This window comes from Polypterus senegalus, chromosome 4 (assembly GCF_016835505.1).
Source record: "Polypterus senegalus isolate Bchr_013 chromosome 4, ASM1683550v1, whole genome shotgun sequence".
NCBI classification, from domain to species: domain Eukaryota; kingdom Metazoa; phylum Chordata; class Cladistia; order Polypteriformes; family Polypteridae; genus Polypterus; species Polypterus senegalus.
Window position 1 is genome coordinate 51,619,602 of NC_053157.1, and position 22,547 is coordinate 51,642,148.

Sequence of the window (22,547 nt, forward strand, 5' to 3'; positions counted from 1 at the left end):
TTCTGTTCTCATTTGTTCCTGAATTTCTTTGGATCTTGGCATGATGTCTAGCTTTTGAGTTGTTTTTGGTCTACTTCTCTGTGTCAGACAGCTCCTATTTAAGTGATTTCTTGATTCAAACAGGTGTGGCAGTAATCAGGCCTGGGGGTGGCTACAGAAATTGAGCTCAGGTGTGATACACCACAGTTAGGTTATTTTTTAACAAGGGGGTAATTACTTTTTCACACAGGGCCATGTAGGTTTGGATTTTTTTTCTCCCTAAATAATAAAAACCATCATTTAAAAACTGCATTTTGTGTTTACTTGTGTTATATTTGACTAATGGTTAAATGTGTTTGATGATCAGAAACATTTTGTGTAACAAACATGCAAAAGAATAAGAAATCAGGAAGGGGGAAAATAGTTTTTCACACCACTGTATTATTTATCAGTGTTATTTGTTAGGAAAATTGATTTTTATGTTGATATTTTTGGGGGTGCGGAACGGATTAACTGGATTTCCATTATTTTCAATGGGGAAGTTTGTTCTATAAATGAGAAATTCGCTATACGAGCTCAGTGTTGGAACAAATTAAACTCGTATCTTGAGGTTCCACTGTATATAATTTGTGCTTCCGGAAAGTATTCACAGCGCACCACTTTTTTCACATTTTGCTATGTTACAGCCTTATTCCAAAATGGATTAAATTCATTTTTTTCCTTAGAGTTGTACACACAACACCCCATAATGACAATGTGAAAAAAAGTTTACTTGAGATTTTTGCCAATTTATAAAAAATAAGACAGCACATGTACATAAGTATTCACATCCTTTTCCATGAAGCTCAAAATTGAGCTTGGGTGCATCCTGTTTCCCCTGATTATCCTTGAAATGGTTATGCAGCTTAATTGGAGTCCACCTGTGGTAAATTCAGTTGATTGGACATGATTTGTAAAGGCACCCACCTGTCTATATAAGGTGTCACAGTTGACAGTTCGTCAGAGCACAAACCAAGCATGAAGTCAAAGGAATTATCTGTAGACCTCTGAGACAGGATTGTCTCGAGGCACAAATCTGGGGAAGGTTACAGAAAAATTTCTGCTGCTTTGAAGGTCCCAATGAGCACAATGGCCTCCATCATCCATAAGTGGAAGAAGTTCGAAACCACCAGGACTCTTTCTAGAGCTGGCCGGCCATCTAAACTGAGCGATCGGGGGAAAATGGCCTTAGTCAGGGAGGTGACCAAGAACCCGATGGTCACTCTGTCAGAGCTCCAGAGGTCCTCTGTGGAGAGAGGAGAACCTTCCAGAATGACAACCATCTCTGCAGCAATCCACCAATCAGGCCTGTATGGTAGAGTGGCCAGACGGAAGCCACTCCTTGGTAAAAGGCACATGTCAGCCCCTGAAGGACGCAGACCATGAGAAACAAAATTCTCTGGTCTGATGAGACAAAGATTGAACTCTTTGGTGTGAATGCCAGGTGTCACGTTTGGAGGAAACCAGGCACCGCTCATCACCAGGCCAATACCATCCCTACAGTGAAGCATGATGGTTGGAGCATCATGCTATGGGGATGTTTTTCAGCGGCAGGAACTGGATGACTAGTCAGGATAAAGGGAAAGATGACTGCAGCAATGTACAGAGACATCCTGGATGAAAACCTGCTTCAGAGCGCTCTTGACCTCAGATTAGAGCGATGTCCTGCTGAAAGATGAACCAACGACCCTAAGCACACAGCCAGGATATCAAAGGAGTGGCTTCAGGACAACTCTGTGAATGTCCTTGAGTGGCCCAGCCAGAGCCCAGACTTGAATCCGATTGAACATCTCTGGAGTGATCTTAAAATGGCTGTGCACCGATGCTTCCCATCCAACCTGATGGAGCTTGAGAGGCGCTGCAAAGAGGAATGGGCGAAACTGGCCAAGGATAGGTGTGCCAAGCTTGTGGCATCATATTCAAAAATACTTGAGGCTGTAATTGCTGCCAAAGGTGCATCGACAAAGTATTGAGCAAAGGCTGTGAATACTTATGTACATGTGATTTCTCAGTTTTTTTATTTTTAATAAATTTGCAAAAACCTCAAAACTTTTTTTCACATTAACATTATGGGGTGTTGTGTGTAGAATTCTGAGGAAAAAAATGAATTTAATCCATTTTGGAATAAGGCTGTAACATAAAATGTGGAAAAAGTGATGCGCTGTAAATACTTTCCGGATGCACTGCGTGTGTGTTATATCTATACTAATAAAAGGCAAAGCCCTCACTCATCACTAATTCTCCAACTTCCCGTGTAGGTGGAACGCTGAAATTTGGCAGGCTCTTTCTTTACAGCTTACTTACAAAAGTTACGCAGGTTTCATTTCGAAATTCTACACGTAACGGTCATAACGGTTGACAACGTCCCCCATGTTGATCTTTCTTATTTATGGCCCCATCTTCACGAAATTTGGTAGGTGGCTTCCCTGCGCTAACCAAAACCGATGTACTTACTTATTTTGGTGGTATGATGCCACTGTCGGCCACCATATTGAACTTTTCAACGGTCTTTGTTACTTATGGGCCCATCTTCAAGAAATTTGGTACGCGGGTTCCCAGCGCTAACTGAATCCTACTTACGTACATATATACGTCCATAGCCTGCAGCTCGGTCACCATGTTGTTGGCTGCCTGCCTATATAAGGCCGTCCGTCACTCTGGTATCTACATTCTCTTCCTTGCTTCGCTATGGGATTCACGTCTCCTTGCTCATAACTACAGCCTTTTTATTTAATCCACGGCTTCTCCGCTGTTTTATTGTTCGTTTATTATGATTATAGTTATTGTGTAGGTATTTTAGACTTACTTTACATTGTTCAGGTACCTATTTCCTTTATCATTCCAACCGTACCCCCATTAACATGTCTATAGAGGTGATCACTATTGATGAATGAACTGCCACTTACCGAGTTGTTTCCATGCCCGGAGATGGCACCTACCTTTTCCATTCTCTTTGTTACATATTGCACAGCCATATCAGGCTCATTGTGTCTTATGTATTGAATGACTGGGACAGGTTCAAGGTGTGGACTGATGACGGTACAACAGATTATTATACTACACAGGAGCATTGTAAGAGTGAAATTCTTAAGCCCTTCACCTCTGGTTCTGCATGCGAGTTGATGGCTTCCGCTGAATTGTTCAGTTGTCGCTTTGAAGGGTACCGAAATGGCCAAATATTTTACACCTTTCGACAACCGCCAATACCTCTTAAACATCTTAGATTCACAGGTGACAATTTCAGTAGTGGACACTTTGATGTTTATGGATGTTTAAATTCTCAAAAGCTGGGTGTGAAGTTATCGATGAAACCAGTTGTATGCTTACAACACTTGACAGTTGCCGAATGTCACTTCAACACAAGTCCTGCAAATACTGTCGTAATTGAAACAAACCATGAAACTCAAACCGATTATGACCGCACCAATCCAAGCTGTGAGAAAACAGTAAAAAGGAGGCGTGTCAGACGTCGTGGTGCATTTTCTGTTGCAGCTAGACGGAAACAACTTCATGACACTGCCGCCAAATACTCACAGAAAAATCCACAAGTTCATAGAGACGCTGTCGCTAAATACTCACAGGCAATTCCACAACTTAATACTGGGAATGCCTGTTAAACATCTTAGAATCAGGAGTAGCATTTGGGTAGTGAACACTTCGATGATTGAAACCTGTTATCTTTACAACGGTTGACAAACACGGAATGTAACTTGAACATCACGTCCTCCAAATACGAACCTGATTGAAAGAAATAATAATAATCAAATCCTTGATGACCGCAACACTCATAACAGTGACAAAACAATTACATTGATAATCATGTTACGATATTTTTAAAATGTTTTCTTTTTCATAACTTATTTAACACACTACTCCGCTGCGAAGCACGGGTATTTTGCTAGTATGTTAATAAATTGCACTGGCTTCACTATTTATCCACCTGCTTATACTCTGTATTTGTCTTTTAAAAATAGACGAGTGATTCTGTAAGCACTTCAGCCCTTAAAAGACACTACTTATTTTCATAACTTAATAGTTGTATGTAGAATATGTGAAAAATGTGTCAAAGCTACTTGTGGTCAAATGCTGAATGATCCGCACTAAAGCCAGAAACTGTTAATAGGATGGCATTTCTAGCAAAAAACCTGTGATTGGATACTGGTGAATTTTAAGTGATGACTTTGAAAAGTTCCAGTTTTAGAACACAAAGTTTGAAAATATTTAAATTCCTAATTTCAGTAGCAAGTTCGAATTCTGAGTTCTGCATTTCTTGTTGTTAGGAATGTTTTTTAAAAATGGATCTTTTGCACTTTTTGTAATCAAGGAAACAAGTGTAACTGTGTTTAGATTTTTGTAATATCCTCAGGACTTTTTTTCATTTGTTCCTAGGTTAATTTATGATTTATATTTATACTGTTTCACCTCAGGTTTATCACAAAAACATTTGTGCAATAAAGTTTGAAAATATTTTCAGTTGTAAACATTGTCTCACCATATTTATTTCTATAAATTTATTAACTTTAAAGGGCTTAATAATTCAATTTTTGAAATCACAATATAGCATCGGTATCATCGGGATTGCGGAAGATACTGTGATCTTAGTTTGACATCATATTTGTCCACCCCTACTAAAAAGTAATATTTAATAGATAAGCCGTATTTATTCATATTTAAAATGTTACAGTTCTGTGTTGCTTTGATTGTCCAAATGTGTGTTCTTCTTTAATGTTTGTCCAAACATCATGGCTTCAGATATCCTGGTTTTTACATGAATGCATTTTTTGAAAATCTTGTTAAAACAACCTTTCTTCTGCTGCTTTCAAAGCATCTTGTTGAGTCATCAGACTTTGTGTATTGTGTATCCTGTGTACAAATCAAGAATTAAAATGTTCTTATATTCAGTTAATTGTAACTGAAAGTCTATATTACTGTTTCCAATGTACGTTTCAAATATATAATATACTATTAGTGCATTCACTACATCTGTTACTTGTTAGCGGTTATAGTAATGAACATTAGTTTGCCTTTAAAAACCGAATGACTGATACAAATGTAGCGTTTATAGATTCATATTCAGAATGCTGCTTGGTCTGTATTGCTATAACTGTGGGTCTCTGTAATGCATATCTGTTAATACAGTACATGTTGTATTACTACTTTGACATGCTTTAAAGCATTGAAATACTACATTTTTTTATTTTGGGATTAATGAAAGTAGTACATTTCAGTGATTCATTTGGAACTTACTTGCTATAACTGTTAGCACTGGGAGCATTTCAGTTTGCCTGACAGATCCCATAGTACTTTATGTGTAACCCTGGCACCACTTAGAAATTTGATTAATGCTTTGATGGATATCTTTAGATGAATAATCGGAGAATGAATGCAAAGCTTTCATTACTTTTATCTGGACTGTATAGGACATGTTATTAAAATTGGTTAATCTCGCCATCTACAAGTTTTAAACAGTTATACTGACATCTAATTGGTGACATCTTGCACTCTCAAAGCATGCAAGAATCTATTTCTGAGCTAACTCCAAAATGGGATATTTTGATCACCCACATTTCTGTTTTAAAACTATTGGGTGCCAAAATATTTATTCTTACGACATCCCTAGCGATAGTGAAGTTTGATAAGCCAATAGAGATGAGTGCAGAAGACAAAGAAATACAGAAATAATTGCTTCCTCTGTGCTTTAAGAGCTTATTTTAAAATATTACTGATTAGATCCTGCCATGTTTTGAAAAAACTCTGTACAGTTCCTCTAAATATTTGATTTTTTCCAATTTCAGATAGTATAAAACATCGGTTTCACACTGACTTAAAAGATGTGAGCTTGGGTTCTTCCAGTTGAATCATGCCCTGGGAACATTTTGGAGAGTTTTCGACAAGACAGATGTGCTCGATATATAATTTTGAGTTGAATAATTGTATGCTTTGCACATATGGAGCTCGAGCGAATTCTCTGCATTGCTACTTTCCACTCCTTTTCTGATATATTAATTGAGAGTTCTTTTTCCCCAGTGTCCTCTTGGATCCTTGAAAGGGAGGGACTGTAAAATGATTTTATATATTGCAGAGATGGTGTCTGAGTCCTTGAGATTTTTCCAGCATAGATGAGGGTGCAAAATGAGGAAAATCGAGAAGGTTCTGTTTAACAAAGATCTTAATTTGAAGATAGTGAAAAAAATGTGTAGGTGGAATGTTAAATTTGGAATGTAATTGTTCATAGGATGCAAAGACGTCTATATAAAGATCTCTAAGCAAGTTAATCCCAACTTTTTTCCAGAAGTTAAAACTGCATATGTTCGCGAAGGTTGAAAAGAGGTGTTTCTCTCTTAACGACCATGACTCACTATTATGTATCAGAATAGTCCCAGGATCAGCTTTCTTAATTCCTTTTCTGCTTCTTCCTTGCTAGCGAAGAAATAGAATTGACCCTGCAATTCCACTTTCTGTTTGGCAGGATACAAGAGGCTGTATTTGATATTGGCTTGCCATAACCGCCGTTTAATGTTGTAGAAGGATGCGTGTTTAGTAGCTGTTGCTGGAGAGAAATCAGGGAAGATACGAATGTGGTTATTTTCATACTGTGGTGTGAAAAACTATTTGCCCCCTTCCTGATTTCTTATTCTTTTGCATTTTTGTCACACAAAATGTTTCTGATCATCAAACACATTTAACCATTAGTCAAATATAACACAAGTAAACACAAAATGCAGTTTTTAAATGATGGTTTTTATTATTTAGGGAGAAAAAAAAATCCAAACCTACATGGCCATGTGTGAAAAAGTAATTGCCCCTTGAACCTAATAACTGGTTGGGCCACCCTTAGCAGCAATAACTGCAATCAAGCATTTGCGATAACTTGCAATGAGTCTTTTACAGCGCTCTGGGTGAATTTTGGACCACTCATCTTTGCAGAATTGTTGTAATTCAGCTTTATTTGAGGGTTTTCTAGCATGAACCGCCTTTTTAAGGTCATGCCATAGCAACTCAATTGGATTCAGGTCAGGACTTTGACTAGGCCACTCCAAAGTCTTCATTTTGTTTTTCTTTAGCCATTCAGAGGTGAATTGGTGGTGTGTTTTGGGCCGTTGTCCTGTTGCAGCACCCAAGATCGCTTCAGCTTGAGTTGACGAACAGATGGCCGGACATTCTCCTTCAGGAATTTTTGGTAGACAGTAGAATTCATGGTTCCATCTATCACAGCAAGCCTTCCATGTCCTGAAGCAGCAAAACAACCCCAGACCATCACAGTACCACCACCATATTTTACTGTTGGTATGATGTTCTTTTTCTGAAATGCTGTGTTCCTTTTACGCCAGATGTAACGGGACATTTGCCTTCCAAAAAGTTCAACTTTTGTCTCATTAGTGCACAAGGTATTTTCCCAAAAGTCTTGGCAATCATTGAGATGTTTCTTAGCAAAATTGAGACGAGCCCTAATGTTCTTTTTGCTTAACAGTGGTTTGCGTCTTGGAAATCTGCCATGCAGGCCGTTTTTGCCCAGTCTCATTCTTATGGTGGAGTCGTGAACACTGACCTTAATTGAGGCAAGTGAGGCCTGCAGTTCTTTAGATGTTGTCCTGGGGTCTTTTGTGACCTCTCGAATGAGTCGTCTCTGTGCTCTTGGGGTAATTTTGGTCGGCCGGCCACTCCTGGGAAGGTTCACCACTGTTCCATGTTTTTGCCATTTGTGGATAATGGCTCTCACTGTGGTTCGCTGGAGTCCCAAAGCTTTAGAAATGGCTTTATAACCTTTACCAGACTGATAGATCTCAATTACTTCTGTTCTCATTTGTTCCTGAATTTCTTTGGATCTTGGCGTGATGTCTAGCTTTTGAGGTGCTTTTGGTCTACTTCTCTGTGTCAGGCAGCTCCTATTTAAGTGATTTCTTGATTGAAACAGGTGTGGCAGTAATCGGGCCTGGGGGTGGCTACGGAAATTGAACTCAGGTGTGATACACCACAGTTAGGTTATTTTTTAAAAAGGGGGCAATTACTTTTTCACACAGGGCCATGTAGGTTTGGATCTTTTTTCTCCCTAAATAATAATCATTTAAAAAACTGCATTTTGTTTTTACTTGTGTTATATTTGACTAATGGTTAAATGTGTTTGATGATCAGAAACATTGTGTGACAAGCATGCAAAAGAATAAGAAATCAGGAAGGGGGCAAATAGTTTTTCACACCACTATATATAATCTCTTGCTTGTGTCTGAGGAGTGCCATCACCTCTAGCTTAAATGATAATCTTTCAAAGCGAATAATAAAAGATCTAGGTCTAACAGTAGTTCATCCTTGTACGCGATAAGCCGCTGCTATCTCAGAATCTGCTTTAAAGTCCTCTCCAATTATTTTAGAAAAGTTCAGCTGTGAATTTCACAGGGTTTGGACTTTCTCGATTCTCAGACAGACATTTAATTCTGACATTATCCCTTCTGCTTCCATCTTCTAAAACAGCCAGTCTGCTGACATTTGCTGCTTTTTCTTCAGCACTGGCAGCTAAATTTTCGCCTGTTTCAATCCGAGTCATGAATGTCTCCTTGACATCCTCCAGTTGATCAGGAAGCATGCTCAGTTTAACCGAGGTTTCCTGAATGTGCTCTTCAATTTTACCCAACATATCTTTAAAGACTTTATTATCCTGCTGCCGCATCTGTCGCAGCGTCTCATTTGCCTTTCCCCTTGCCTTCTCACTTTTCTTTATCTCTTGCATGAGCTCAGCGAACATCACCTTCAGTTCAGACAGATCAGTTCTGCTTTCTTGCACTGTAGGTTAAGCGGCAGGCTGTATTGTAGCCGGTGTCCCCGATGTTCCCGGTTCGCGTGGAGTAATTGAAACCACGGACTGCAAGGCATTTTCCAGTTTCAGGTGATCTTCTCCAATCAGCAAGCTATCAAGACCTGCTTCACTCACGCTCGTACATTCGCTCCTTCTTTCGCTCTCAGCCGGCGACAATGTAGTGGACCGTGGCTCCGATTAGTCTGGGCTTTCGTTCTTCTGTTCCAGGTCTGTCTCCGAAAGGCTGTATCTTGAACTAGGGCTTGCCGATCTCAGCTTGGGTGCAGCTTTAGTTTTTGGTTCTTTCGAACCCCCTTTCTTGTGTGCCATGTTTATATATGCTTACATATACTGTAGCAGTGCCCTTCAGGTTGGATAAATACAGGATATCTCAGGATAATAAGCAGATAATATGAAAAATAACACCGCTGCTAGCGGGGCTCCACTTCAGATGTCCATCTGTTGCAACGGACGAGACCAAAGCATTTGTTCTATTGAGGGTTGTGTCGTGCATTGCTCTTAGTGCTTTCATGAAAGGCTCTTGCAACCTGTGACGCTGAATTTGATTAAGCAAGTTAGAGAAAGTAGTTATAGAGCAGCATTTATCAACCTTTATGGGGTCACAACCATGTTTCTATTTTTGAATAGAGTGCCATCGTCGGACCTGGCAGGGCTAGAGTTCCTCTTGGTGAATACTGCTCAATTGTTGGTGGGGGTGATGATTCCTGTTTGTGAGTTCAGCACTATTGTTAGGGTTAGGGGCTGGTTCCCATATGTGAAAAGAGTGCAATTACCAGAGTGGAAACTCTCTACAACACGCTAAAATTTATAAACAATGGCAACTAGCGACGCATTGGTGATCTTGTCCCAGTTGTTGAGAAACACTATCATAGAGCATTTGAAAATAAATTATGTGGATTGCAAATAATTTTAAGAAATCTCCTCATTTTAATAAGGTTACATGTATTGTAAGGATTTGCGTGGTAATAAGTGCAGCTGATGCCATAAGCTTTTTTCATCTCTTAAGCAGCCACTAGTACATTGGAAAAATATACAGGTACTGGTCATAAAATTAGAATATCATGACAAAGTTGATTTATTTCAGTAATTCCATTCAAAAAGTGAAACTTGTATATTAGATTCATTCATTACACACAGACTGATGTATTTCAAATGTTTATTTCTTTTAATTTTGATGATTATAACTGACAACTAATGAAAGTCCCAAATTCAGTATCTCGGAAAATTAGAATATCAATTAAGACCAATGCAAAAAAAGGATTTTTAGAAATGTTGGCCAACTGAAAGGTATGAAAATGAAAAGTATGAGCATGTACAGCACTCCTTTGGCCTGGATTACTGCAGCAATGTGCTGTGGCTTGGAGTTGATCAGTCTGTGGCACTGCTCAGGTGTTATGTTGCTCTGATAGTGGCCTTCAGCTCTTCTGAATTGTTGGGTCTGGCGTATTGCATCTTCCTCTTCACAATACCCCATAGAAGAGGTCAGGGGAGTTTGCTGGCCAATCAAGAACAGGGATACCATGGTCCTTAAACCAGGTACTGGTAGCTTTGGCACTGTGTGCAGGTGCCAGGTCCTGTTGGAAAATGAAATCTGCATCTCCATAAAGTTCGTCAGCAGCAGGAAGCATGAAGTGCTCTAAAACTTCCTGGTAGACGGCTGCGTTGACCTTGGACCTCAGAAAACACAATGGACCAACACCAGCAGATGACATGGCACCCCAAACCATCACTGACTGTGGAAACTTTACACTGGACCTCAAGCAACGTGGATTCTGTGCCTCTCCTCTCTTCCTCCAGACTCTGGGACCTTGATTTCCAAAGGAAATGCAAAATTTACTTTCATCAGAGAACATAACTTTGTCCTTTTTGTCTTTAGCCCAGGCGAGACGCTTCTGACGCGGTCTCTTGTTCAAGAGTGGCTAGACACAAGGAATGCGACAGCTGAAACCCATGTCTTGCATACGTCTGTATGGTTCTTGAAGCACTGACTCCAGCTGCAGTCCACTCTTTGTGAATCTCCCCCACAGTTTTGAATGGGTTTTGTTTCACAATCCTCTCCAGGGTGCGGTTATCCCTATTGCTTGTACACTTTTTTCTACCACATCTTGTCCTTCCCTTCTCCTCTCTATTAATGTGCTTGGACACAGAGCTCTGTGAACAGCCAGCCTCTTTAGCAATGACCTTTTGTGTCTTGCCCTCCTTGTGCAAGGTGTCAATGGTTGTCTTTTGGACAACTGTCAAGTCAGCAGTCTTCCCCATGATTGTGTAGCCTACAGAACTAGACTGAGAGACCATTTAAAGGCTTTTGCAGGTGTTTTGAGTTAATTAGCTGATTAGAGTGTGGCACCAGGTGTCTTCAATATTGAACCTTTTCACAATATTCTAATTTTCCGAGATACTGAATTTGGGTCTTTCATTAGTCAGTTATAATCATCAAAATTAAAAGAAATGAAGATCCGAAATACATCAGTCTGTGTGTAAATGAATTAATCTAATGTACAAGTTTCACTTTTTGAATGGAATTACTGAAATAAATCAACTTTGTCATAAGATCATAAGACTTTGAGCATAAGACTAAGAAGATTGATTAACTATGTCGTTTGTTTTTTTTTTTTAAAGTGTGTATCTTTTATATGTGACCTTTTGACTTTTTAACCATGATCCCTGGCTCTTACATTAATGGAATTCACTATTTTTTTTTTTTGTTTTGTGTTTTTTTTTTCTCTCTCTAATGTATATGCTTTATAGGTATAATACTGTCATTGCCTAATTAATTTTCCTGCCCTAAATGTTTTTGGAAAGTATACAATTTAGTGTGGAATAATACACATGAAACCAGCAAATGATTTGTGTCTTGACATTGCCTCTTGGATCTTTAATAGCTGAGCTAGTTGTGTGTGAATTTGGCTATAGCAATCTGAGTTTTCCAAAGTAAGTCAGAAACCAGAGCCAAAAATACTTGTCATATTAAAACAGATTTGTATCCTAAAGATTTTAAAACTAATTTGCAATGTTAAAGTAGCTACTCTCCTCCTTATCTTCTTAGTAATTGTTGTTTATCATCTATAATTAACTTGACTATTAATGAGAGTAGAGGTAGACATTCATTTACAGTTTTATCCAGGCATGATGGAAACAGTATTTTACCTTAAGTCTTGCAACAATGACAAGAATAAAATATGTAAATGCTAGTTTAATAAAATAGTCATTGTGTTTCACAAACTTGTCATATGAAATTATAATCTTAATATAACAGACCTATTATTGTAGCTGGATTTTTCATAGTCTTTTTGCCATTTTAAATGGCAAATAATCAAACATGGTAATTTTTCAGTACAATAAAACTTTAAACCTCCCTTGCATGCACTTTTTTAATTAATTTTTGTCTGTCTTTACCTTAAAAAAATGATGGTTCATTTTAGAAATGCTAAATGATATTAATACTTGTCAATATTTAATGCAGTTTTCATTTTTAAGTATGTCTTTTTATCACGTCATTATGTCAGATTATCAGAAATATTCTCAGTAGCACTTTGTTGTAGATTGCTGATGACATTTCTAAATATTTGACTTTTACATATTACCTGTCATTTGGTAGATTTTAAGACATTATAGTCTCTTCTTCCACCTAACACTGAGTGTTGCTTTGTTTTCAGGAGAACATACTAGTAAAGGTGCTTAAATGTATATGCTTGTGTTGCAGAGTCCCTCGTTTTCATTATTTGCTTAAATTTGTTTATATTTGAGGGCCCACATGTAATCTGCATGCTGACAAATCATTGGTATAATTTAGCTTTTTGCAGTTTTTACCTCAAGAAAATCTAGGAATGCATTGAAGCTGAACTTCATGTGCATGTTTTTCATAGCATGATAATATATATAAATACTTTTTAATAATTCTTTATCGAATGGCCTCAATGTCTTTTAAAGCTGGCTTCAACCGTGCTGAAGGAACTGCAGGAGTGACCAGTCAAATTCAAGGACTTCTGGACAGTGGAGCATCGTGGGATCGGAACTGCATTGGCAACGTCTTGGAGGAAGCTATGAACCGTTTTGCTGTCATGCAGCGACAAACTGAAGAGAGATTTCGTATGTGGATGGAGAAGCTGACTCGGTTAGACACCGATGAAGATATTAAGCAACCATCTGAATCTCATGAGCCTAAATTACAGATTGTTAGCCCAAAGGTTTCCCCTACTAGCCCATCAAGTACAATTCTGCATATGTCTAGTAGTCATTTACACACCCCACAAAACTGCACTCCATACATAACAAGTCGACAAACTGTCGATATTGATGCCTTCCCTCTTAATAACAATCCTCCTACCACATTTTCAGAAAATGGAAATGCTGCTTGTGAAGACCTGAATCACTCAAACCTCTGAAGCTGATTTCTGAGGCTTAAGGATTAGATTATTTTGGAAATTTTTAGGTTAAGGTTTGTGTTGATTTCTGACACAAACACAAATAAAATATGTGCAATCCACATTTTGCATCTCCACAGAAACATGCTCAGATAAACAAATTCAATTTTTCTTTTTACCTTGTACTCTTTAAAAGGCAGCAATTATTAGTGATATGAGAATCTCAGGTTTTATACAATTATTTCAAAAGATCTTCCAGAATGTGCATAGGCCACACAATTGCTTACATCACTGTGAAATATGATATTCCTAACAAGCTGTATGCCTTGGCTGCTCCCTAAAACAGTGGCATATTTGTAAAGACAAGCTTCCAAGTTCCTAGATTTTCTTTTTTGGTGTTATATGTTAATATAGAATTCAATCTCAGCCTGCATTTGTAGTTTTTATGAGTTGCCTAAAGTTATTAACTCTTTTCAGTTGTTTTTTTCCTTCTGAATTTGCCTTCAATCAAGACTTTAAGTGCTTTTTTTGTCATTTTACTACTATAATGCTCTGACATTTGTATTCATTATATTTACCCAAGGTCTTGTTAGCTGTAGCTTTCCATGTTTTTGTAGCTAACATTACTAGCGCCTGTGTGCTTCTAAACACACACACCTAACTCTTTAGGTGTTTATGTATAAAAGTTAAAAAATCCTGTATAAATACATTCTTTAATTCAGTAACTTAGACTGCAAGTTCTCCTTGTTTGCAAAAGCAATCTATTGTGAAGTTCACATTCTGTTATTTAAAGATAGAAATCACTAAGTCTCCATTTGCTACATCATTTTCTTTTTTATTAGGCTGCTAAACATTCTAATGATGTTCATAGCCCCTTTTTTACCACTTAGGTGAAAACTGAATATTTTTGGATGTCAGTTATCCAGTTCGACACTTTAAACATATGTTTTTATAAAGGGGCTGAGCTCTGCATAATACTGATTTTTTTTTTTTTTTTATAGTCCATTCATAATTTTGGAATGTAAAACTAATTAACTTGATTTGCTAAAGTTGCTTTGAACAGAATTAGATAATTGTCTGAACTAATAGACTTGAAGTCTAAGTGGATAGGTAGGGAAGCAATAATTTGATTTTTGCTTACCAGTTTAAAGTAAGGACTTTACATTAAAAAAGTTTTCTGATTTATATTTGCAGCATATGTGCAGCATTACCAAAGAACAATTGCCAAAAAAGTGAAATACTGTATAGTTCTCTAAGGTGACATTTTCATTTTGTGTCATTTTATTAAAGTCTTTTTGTTGGGGAAAGAACATAGTATACAATATATTTATTCTAAGCCTGAGACTTGGTAATGCATCTGAAAACACTACTTCAATTTCTTGTAGGTTATTTATTAATTTACTTGAGAAATCTGTATATTAAGGCATGCAGATCTGAAAGAAATGACTGCAAAATTATTTTCTTAAAACTGGGACACCTACATTTTAAGCATGACCTGAATATTGTTGTGAATTTTTTTTAATAGTTTTTGTCTCCAGCTGATACTTTGTTTTTTTCTAAATGTGATATATATAGACATTGTCATAAACAATATAGATATGTTAGTGTTGCGTTTAGTCAGGGCTTTATCGCAAATATATTGAAGAGACAGCATGAGCTAAGAAGTATACAGTACATGCATTTTCCTGAAGACCATGCAACTTCTTGAAGGGAGGTAAAAAATATGTATTTTTTAATTGAAACAATTGAAGGGGAGAAAACTGTTACATTTTTACATTAATTTTGTAAAGCTACAGCACAGTACAGTCTCACACAAGAGTAGACAAGTGATGCATGCATTATATAAAACTGGAGTTTTACCCTTTTGTTTCAAGTTGCAGATTAAATCACTTGTGTAGATTGCATGTTTATCCAGTCACACTATACCACTATACTTGCCTGTGCAGGCAGGAACATTCATCAAATATCTATGTATTTTGTGTTTATAAATTCATCATATATACATTGGTGGAGTGTGCATTTCATGTGTATTATACATTTGATGCATGTATTTAGTTTTGAAAATTGTTAGACTAATGTACATTCCACTTTTTTTTTTTTTTAAGGTTTAATTTTTTTGTTCTGATCAGTATGGTGATGCACCTGAAAGTGCAACAATACCGTCGGCCAACTTAAAGGTCAAGGATCTACTCTTTTTGCAATTTTTTTTTCTTTTTTGTGTGAATGTCTGTCTTGGTATCAAACTCTCCATCACCACCCTGTTCAGTTACATGTACTGCTACAAGGCTAAGAAGTATTCACTGTAATTTTTTTGTTTGAGTGACACTGTGTAGAAAGGGATTCTATCAGTAACTGAATGCCATTTAGCTACCTTGATGCACTTGTTTCCTGCCTTTTTTAAAATTTAAATAATTGTAAATTAGTGTAAACTTCTGAAGGTTTTTTTTTTTTTTAAATATCACATTTATTATAAGCCTCCTTTTCTTTGGTGTGGCCTAGTTAGTTTAATAAATGTATTTACTATTGTTTATCCACAGAAATGGTGCAGTAGAATGGATTTAATGAAGTGTGAAAAACAGCTGATTGTATTTTGTGTTATGATTGTTCTTGTTTTGCAATACAAAGTATACAAAGTATTCTAAAGTAATTTTTACTTTTATTTAACAACTATTTTTGTAAACCTAGCCCTGCACCCCTCCCAAAGCTCAAAGAAAAGTATGTAAAAGCTAGCAGAATTAAAGTTTGAGACATGCTATTCCAGTAACTGTTGCCAAGTTAAGTATATTTTGTTGTTAAAATGTTACATATACAATTTTCAGTATTATAATTTGCAAGCTGTACTACCGGGTTTGTTCATAAATAAAGTCTTAACCATCTTAGACTTCATTTTACCTCTCAGTGTTTTTTTCTCTTTAATCAGCATCTCTGTTTTCTTCATTTATGGAATGTATCCTTATCCAGAGTTGAAATGTCATGGGCACACATCATTTTGACATGGCTATTGAAAATAAATTCATCCTTTCAAAAATGTTACCTATTTATATCAAAACTGATGTGAAATTAATCTTATATGATATAGGCAGTAAAAGAGCGTCATCTGTTTGTTATCCCAGCGTATTGTTTGGATATGAACATTTCAAGTTGAGCATATCCAAAATGTTTACATTTAAAGATCTGTACCAGACATAAGGATTTTTTGGGCAATTGTAAAGTTTAAAAAGGCAATATACAACCCAAATTAGAAATGTCAAGGACTCATTCATTAAAATTGTTGATTTATTTTCTGATCCCTCTTAATTCATTAAAGAGTTGCATGAAATTTCAGCCTGTACCAGTAGCATTGGGCACAGCGTAGGAATTAGCCAGGATGGGATACCAGTTCATTTCAGTTTTTGCCTACAAATACTCCACACCTGTAAATAAGGTTGTCTTGTCTTTTGGAGGAAACTTAAGTGAGTTAATTCATGGAGAACATGCAAACTCCCCAAAGTGAGTGACCAGGTTGAGATTTGGATCATTTTCTCTTATAAAGGCAAAAAATAACTGCTGTCTGACCATAGTCTTGGTTGAATTTAAATATTGGGAATTTTTTGGGAATATAGTTAGCTAGAAAAATTCAGTGCCTCTACTTACACATTGATGGAGATTCTAATATGATAGTATTTTGGTCATACTTAATATTTTCTTTACTGATGCTGAAAAACGCTATTGAAGAAATAAGTAACTGATGCTTCCAGATTTATATGTGCCAGCTGATACAGGTGAGCTTTATAAAACAGGAATATAAAGTTTTTATTGCATTACCCCTTCAAATGGTACCATTCTCTTTTGCCACACAGATATTAGTAAAAAGAACCATATTTGATTTAAAACATCTTCTGGGAGCACTCATTTAATGAAACAAACATTATGTACCTCATGCTGCATGGGGCGCATTTGTATTGGAAATGGCTTGCATTGTAATGCTTCTTTGCAGCACTAATAAGTGAAAAGCACATCAATTGTGCATCTGACTTGTGCTTAGCAACATAAGTTAAGACAGTATTGTACAGATTTTGTATCAGTACCAAGATGGATGCAGTGAGTCTTTTTATGTGTTTAATCTGATTTTGTAACTAACAGTATTTAAATAAAAATCCATTTTTTAGGAAGAATTACTTTAGGAAGAAGTACTATAATTGTATAAATATTGACAGCCTCTATGGGTTTAGGAATTATAAGGGGGATTTAACCACCAATAACTTCAACTTGTACACAAAGGTACTTTGCTTTAATCTTTGATTACCCCAATTTATATACAGAAACACTTGGATTATACTCAGAATAATTTACAATCAGTTGTGATTGTGTATCTACATTTCAGGGTGGGTTGTATCATCTATTCCTGTTAGTTGATAGGTTACCTTTTGAGAGGAATCTCTATTCAGATTTTTAGAAGGTACTATGTTTTGCTCAATGTACATTTACAGTGCAGTTTAACTTATAAGTGCACAAAATCTCATCAAGTCTTGTCCTCCTAGTGGTTACACCACATGTTATACTGAAGTTGTGGCTATAATTTGTCATATAGCATCTAGTGGAAGCTAGGCTTTTATATAATGCCAACATTTTTTCTACAAGAATCTGGTGGTGAAGATGTTTTTAGGATTTTTCTTATGTAGTGTGTGTGTGTGTGCGGTTTTCTTTTCCCTTTTTTTGTGGGGGGTTCTCCAACCACTCCTTCCTCCTTCCCTCACTCCCCCAATTTTTGATAGTACTGCTACAGGGACTCGCTAGCAAATAAAACTCCTTAAAGTTTGCCATTGTAGTGAGCCTGATTCTTGCCTATGCTAGGTTATCCATATATTGATTACATTTTTGACAATTTTCTGATATCAAACTGTGCTAGCGTCTCAACAAATCTAGCCTAGTTTTCTTTAAAATAAATGTTTGGATTATCCAGATAAAGGGAGGCTATTTTTCTTAACTGCTAAGCTTTAGTGATAGGGATATTTCTTTTGAAAACTGCTCAGCAATGCAGTATGATATTTATTTAATGTTAAGTCTAATTAATTTGAATTTTTCAATAATATGACCATTATTGTATACATATTTTACTTAAGTTCTAAACAGTTGTAGCTTGCAATGATCACCTGTTGCTGCTTAATAAATTTACATTTTGTGGTGACTGCTTTTTGTTCATCCTGCCAATTTCTTTTATTTGTCAAGCTTGCCAACTTTTTTTTTTTTTTTGCAAACAAACTCATGAACGTCAGCTATTTGTTTCCATCTCAACATTGGTAAAAATGCAATTACAAACTATTTCCAGCAGGACAGAATCATGTCAGTACAACATGGCTTAATGGTCGAAAAAGTATGTAAAATTGATTTTCATAAAATTCTCCCATTTCTCATCACATAGCTTGTACTCCATATGGATTTCTTTTTCTCAACACTGTGTATTGCTGGTTCTCTTTCTGTAAAACGTTATTGTCACCTTCCTGTTCTCCACCTCCATCATTAATTTACAAACAAGTACTTGATGGTACCTTCAGTTCACTTCAGAATTTTTGCCAGTAATTACCAGTACAGGAGTTAACCATTCACATGCACCAAACTTAATCAAAGCACACCTCACAGAGATCCACCAATAATTGCCTTCTCCGAATATAAAAATTTAACAATTTGGTTATTTCGCTTTTGCCTATTTGTCACCTAAAATTCCATGTATATTGCAAGACTGTCTATAATTTAACTAGGCAACAAATAATAAATGTTTCAAACACAGCATTTAACTAAGGTGGATTCAATGAAGGAATATATCATTGTTCATTTGCAAAAAGGAAGAAAGAGGTAATGGTTAGAGAAAGTTTCTACTAATTTCACATCAGTTTTGATTAATTGTGTAAACTTCTTTACCCGAGTATGTTAAATAGGTCTCTACATTTGTTTTTAATATGTATTTAACATTTATTAACACTTTGAGAATCCAAGTAAGGACAGAACTTATTTTATCAATGATTCATTAAAACCCTTCATTTTAAGCTGTTATAAGCTTCCTTAAGAAGAACAAAGTGTTTCTCACATTCGTACGAAATAAACGGTCTCCATATCCATCATATTGCCTAGAACCTGCAGTGGCTTTGGTGATATGGATATAGTATCACTGAGACAATTTTAATGAATGGCATGTTAGAAGAGAAGCCAAATCTATTAATATACTCTAATGCTGCATAAGTCACTAATAATTTCTGTTCAAATTTAATATCCATTTCAAAACTTATTTACTGGCTGGTAAATTAGCCCTAAGCAAAGATGAAAGTGCAGAAGATACAAGATTGGGGAGCTACACAGAGCAAGAGTAAACTTTCTTTTTCTACTGATGAAGAGTTGAAGTAGTTTCCAGAACACACATTTGTTAATGGGTAGGTGTCTAGATTAATATGCATGCATGAAGCTCAATGTGCATGACTGTCATCATACATGTTGCGTGTATTGCATACTGTAGTTATTTTTTGTAAAATACTGAAACAGTGGCATTTTATTTTTGTGATATTTACTTCCTCATTTTTTGTAATCCATTTTAGTAGGCATCTGTAATGTTGTCATTTTAATCAATTTTTTGCTTAAGTGATTTTTGTATCTTCTGCACTGATGCCAAATCCCCATATAGTAGCTTGGCTGATTTCTATGTGTTGGCTTTGGCAGAGAATTTAAATGCATGCAGTTTTATATTTTTATGTTCATACTTTTGTTTGCAGCTTTGCATTTTTAGTTTCAAAGGAACAATAACTAGTCTTCCTAATAAATACCTTTCTTAATTATGGGATTTTTTTTTTAAACACTTAACATATTCATGCATGAAGGTTTCATGTCTATTTTTTTTTTTTTTTTTACTTGACTAAACAGTAAAACGACAAAGATGTGATATTTGATATGATTTAAACTACAGCAGCTATTTTATTAGTGCTGAAAGAATCTGGGATGGCATCTTGGTGCTGTAGTTAGTGTTGCTGTTGAACATCATCTTTAAAGTCTTTGATTCAAATCCCATCTTAGGCCCAGTTTGTTTTGTGTTTGCTTGCTCTCCTCATTCGTACAAGGGTTTTGACTTTGGGTGCACTGTTTTTTTTCCCTCCACATAATCTAAATATGCAGCATAGTAAACTGGTGATTCTAAGTTGCTCCATTTAAGTGAGAGTTGGAGTTCTTTGTAATAAGCTGACATCCCATCCAGGGTTAGCTTGTTCCTTTTACCCAGTGATGCTTGGATTGTCTCTATTGTTTGTAGTCTGAACCGGATTAAGCGGTTTTGATAATAGATTAATAAAGTAATATGCAGAACATACAATTATAGTGGTTGTTGTTAATTAAATCAACGTGTGATCTATAAATGTGTGTTGAGTCAAGCTGCATAGAGACATTTAGTCATATGAGAAAAGTAGTTTGACAATATCTTCTGTTTGGCTGTGTGATATCCAGTCTGTCTATAGAAAGAGAGAGCATCAGCTATCATTAACTTTATTTTAATACTATGTAAGTAGCTTTTGTGGTTTTAATCAGATTTAACTGGCAAATTAAGGCGTTATGTTCTTCAGCTTCTATTACATTTTTTACTAAATGTTCGGTAGGTTGTACTGTAAGAACTTTTGATTATCTGTTTGGTTCTTTTTAGGTTACATATAATATTACTTTAAATATTTCAAATATAAAATCACCATCTAAGATAATATAGCAGGAAGGTCACAAGGGTTTTTTTTTTATTTTAACAAAAAATTAATTGTTTGGTTTGTTACGTAGATGTTGATTTCAGCACCCTAAAGCCTACATACTAAATGTCTGAAAGATCTAAATAACAAGAATTTTTGTTGTTGTTGTTCCTACAGATGGGCCTCCTGTAATAGCACACTATGACATTTCTGACACTAACTCTGAACCTGACATAGTAAATGTGGAAAATCTTCTTGCAGCTGCTGTAGCTCAGGAACTAAAAACTAACAGAACCCGGGAATTGGCAGGAAATTCTTGGGAAAGCAAAGGGAGTCTGGGGTCAAGTATGGAAACAGGTTAGTCATAATGACCTCTGTATATTGAGTCATGCTTTACTTTTCACTCCAGTACAGTATTTCATGCGAAGGCTCTACTGTCTGTATTTGTACAAATCTGACACTTGTTAAGGCATAATTTGTGTTCTAGTAAAATGACTGATGTTTAATGGTGTGCTTATCATACTGGAATTTTTTTTCTTTTTCATTTCATAAAAATTATGTTTTAGCTGCTGTTCAGTCTTTTAACCCTAATAATTCAAATTTTACCTAGTCAGGCTCGCAGTTGACTAACTCAGTCAAAATGTACTTGTTAAGGTGATGTTAAGTACACTGTGATCAATATGCTTATATCTTAAGTACTTTAATGAAGTTGGGTTGAAATGGTTTAGTTGATACATTCACACAAATTGTACTATACATAGCATTTAAAATTTATGAAAGAACAAAGATTCATAATTTTCTGTTATTGCTTTTCTCATTAAGAAAGACGTATGTCTTTGGAGTGCAACATAATATCTATATAATATTATAAAATAGGCAAAAAACTTGTCTTTATAGTTTTCTTATGTTCTTTACAAGCCAGTTCTCATGATTTAGCTGGCAAAAAAAATAAAATTTAAATCTTAATTAGGAGGCACTAAGAATATCACTGAGACACTTGGATCTTAGCAATAAGGAAACAAAGGAACATGCATACTCTGACAATGTTGTTGAGCCTCCCACTTCCCTGAAAAAGTACCTATATAAGGTCTTCTCTTATTTGACTCTAAGATTACTGGAGTACATACCTTCATAAACTAGCCCCTTATAAGCAGAAGAAAAATTCAAAGATGCTGAAATGGTTGAGAAATTGTACATACAGTAATAGTGTAATAAGTGCCAAAAGGGTATCAATGACAGAAAAAACTCATGATTTAAATGTTTTTCTGAATATAGGTTTTTAGTAAATTAGAATTAAGGGTATCGAGGCTTAGAATTGAATTCTCTAACTTTCATTGGGAGAAAAATAAAATGACCATCACAACATTACATGTTAAAGCATGTGATATGCCTATTATTTAATACTAGACATTAAGCCCGTTACAATAACGGGCGCTAGAACAGTATTGCATAAACATTATTAGGAACAGTCTATATTAAATGGCAAGGGACCTTGACCTCATTCTGTTTGTTGTCTTAATTTTTTTGTTAAAAATATTTTTGCAAGAAGCCTAAAGTAAAATAATATTAAAAATAAAATAGAATTGTATATGACAATACAGTAAGTATAATTAATATTGCCTTAGTGTAAAACTTTATAACAATCTGTAATACACAATATCTGAA

The 22,547-nt window shown here is 35.9% G+C and overlaps 1 protein-coding gene across 3 annotated transcripts in view; it reads left to right on the forward strand.

The window, feature by feature from the left end:
* The window catches only part of c4h18orf25 (chromosome 4 C18orf25 homolog), an 87,723-nt gene that overhangs the window by 34,574 nt on the left and 30,602 nt on the right, over positions 1-22,547 (forward strand). Inside the window, exon 3 of one of the 3 annotated variants that reach the window (XM_039750616.1) lies at positions 12,761-16,080. The exons of 1 other annotated variant lie outside the window; for it this stretch is intronic. In XM_039750616.1, the coding sequence (XP_039606550.1) occupies positions 12,761-13,215 (455 nt within the window). In that variant the 3' untranslated portion in view covers positions 13,216-16,080. Of the gene's footprint in view, positions 1-12,760; positions 16,081-21,059; positions 21,240-22,547 lie in introns of those variants that run through there. One more of the 3 variants, XM_039750615.1, reaches the window with a different exon arrangement.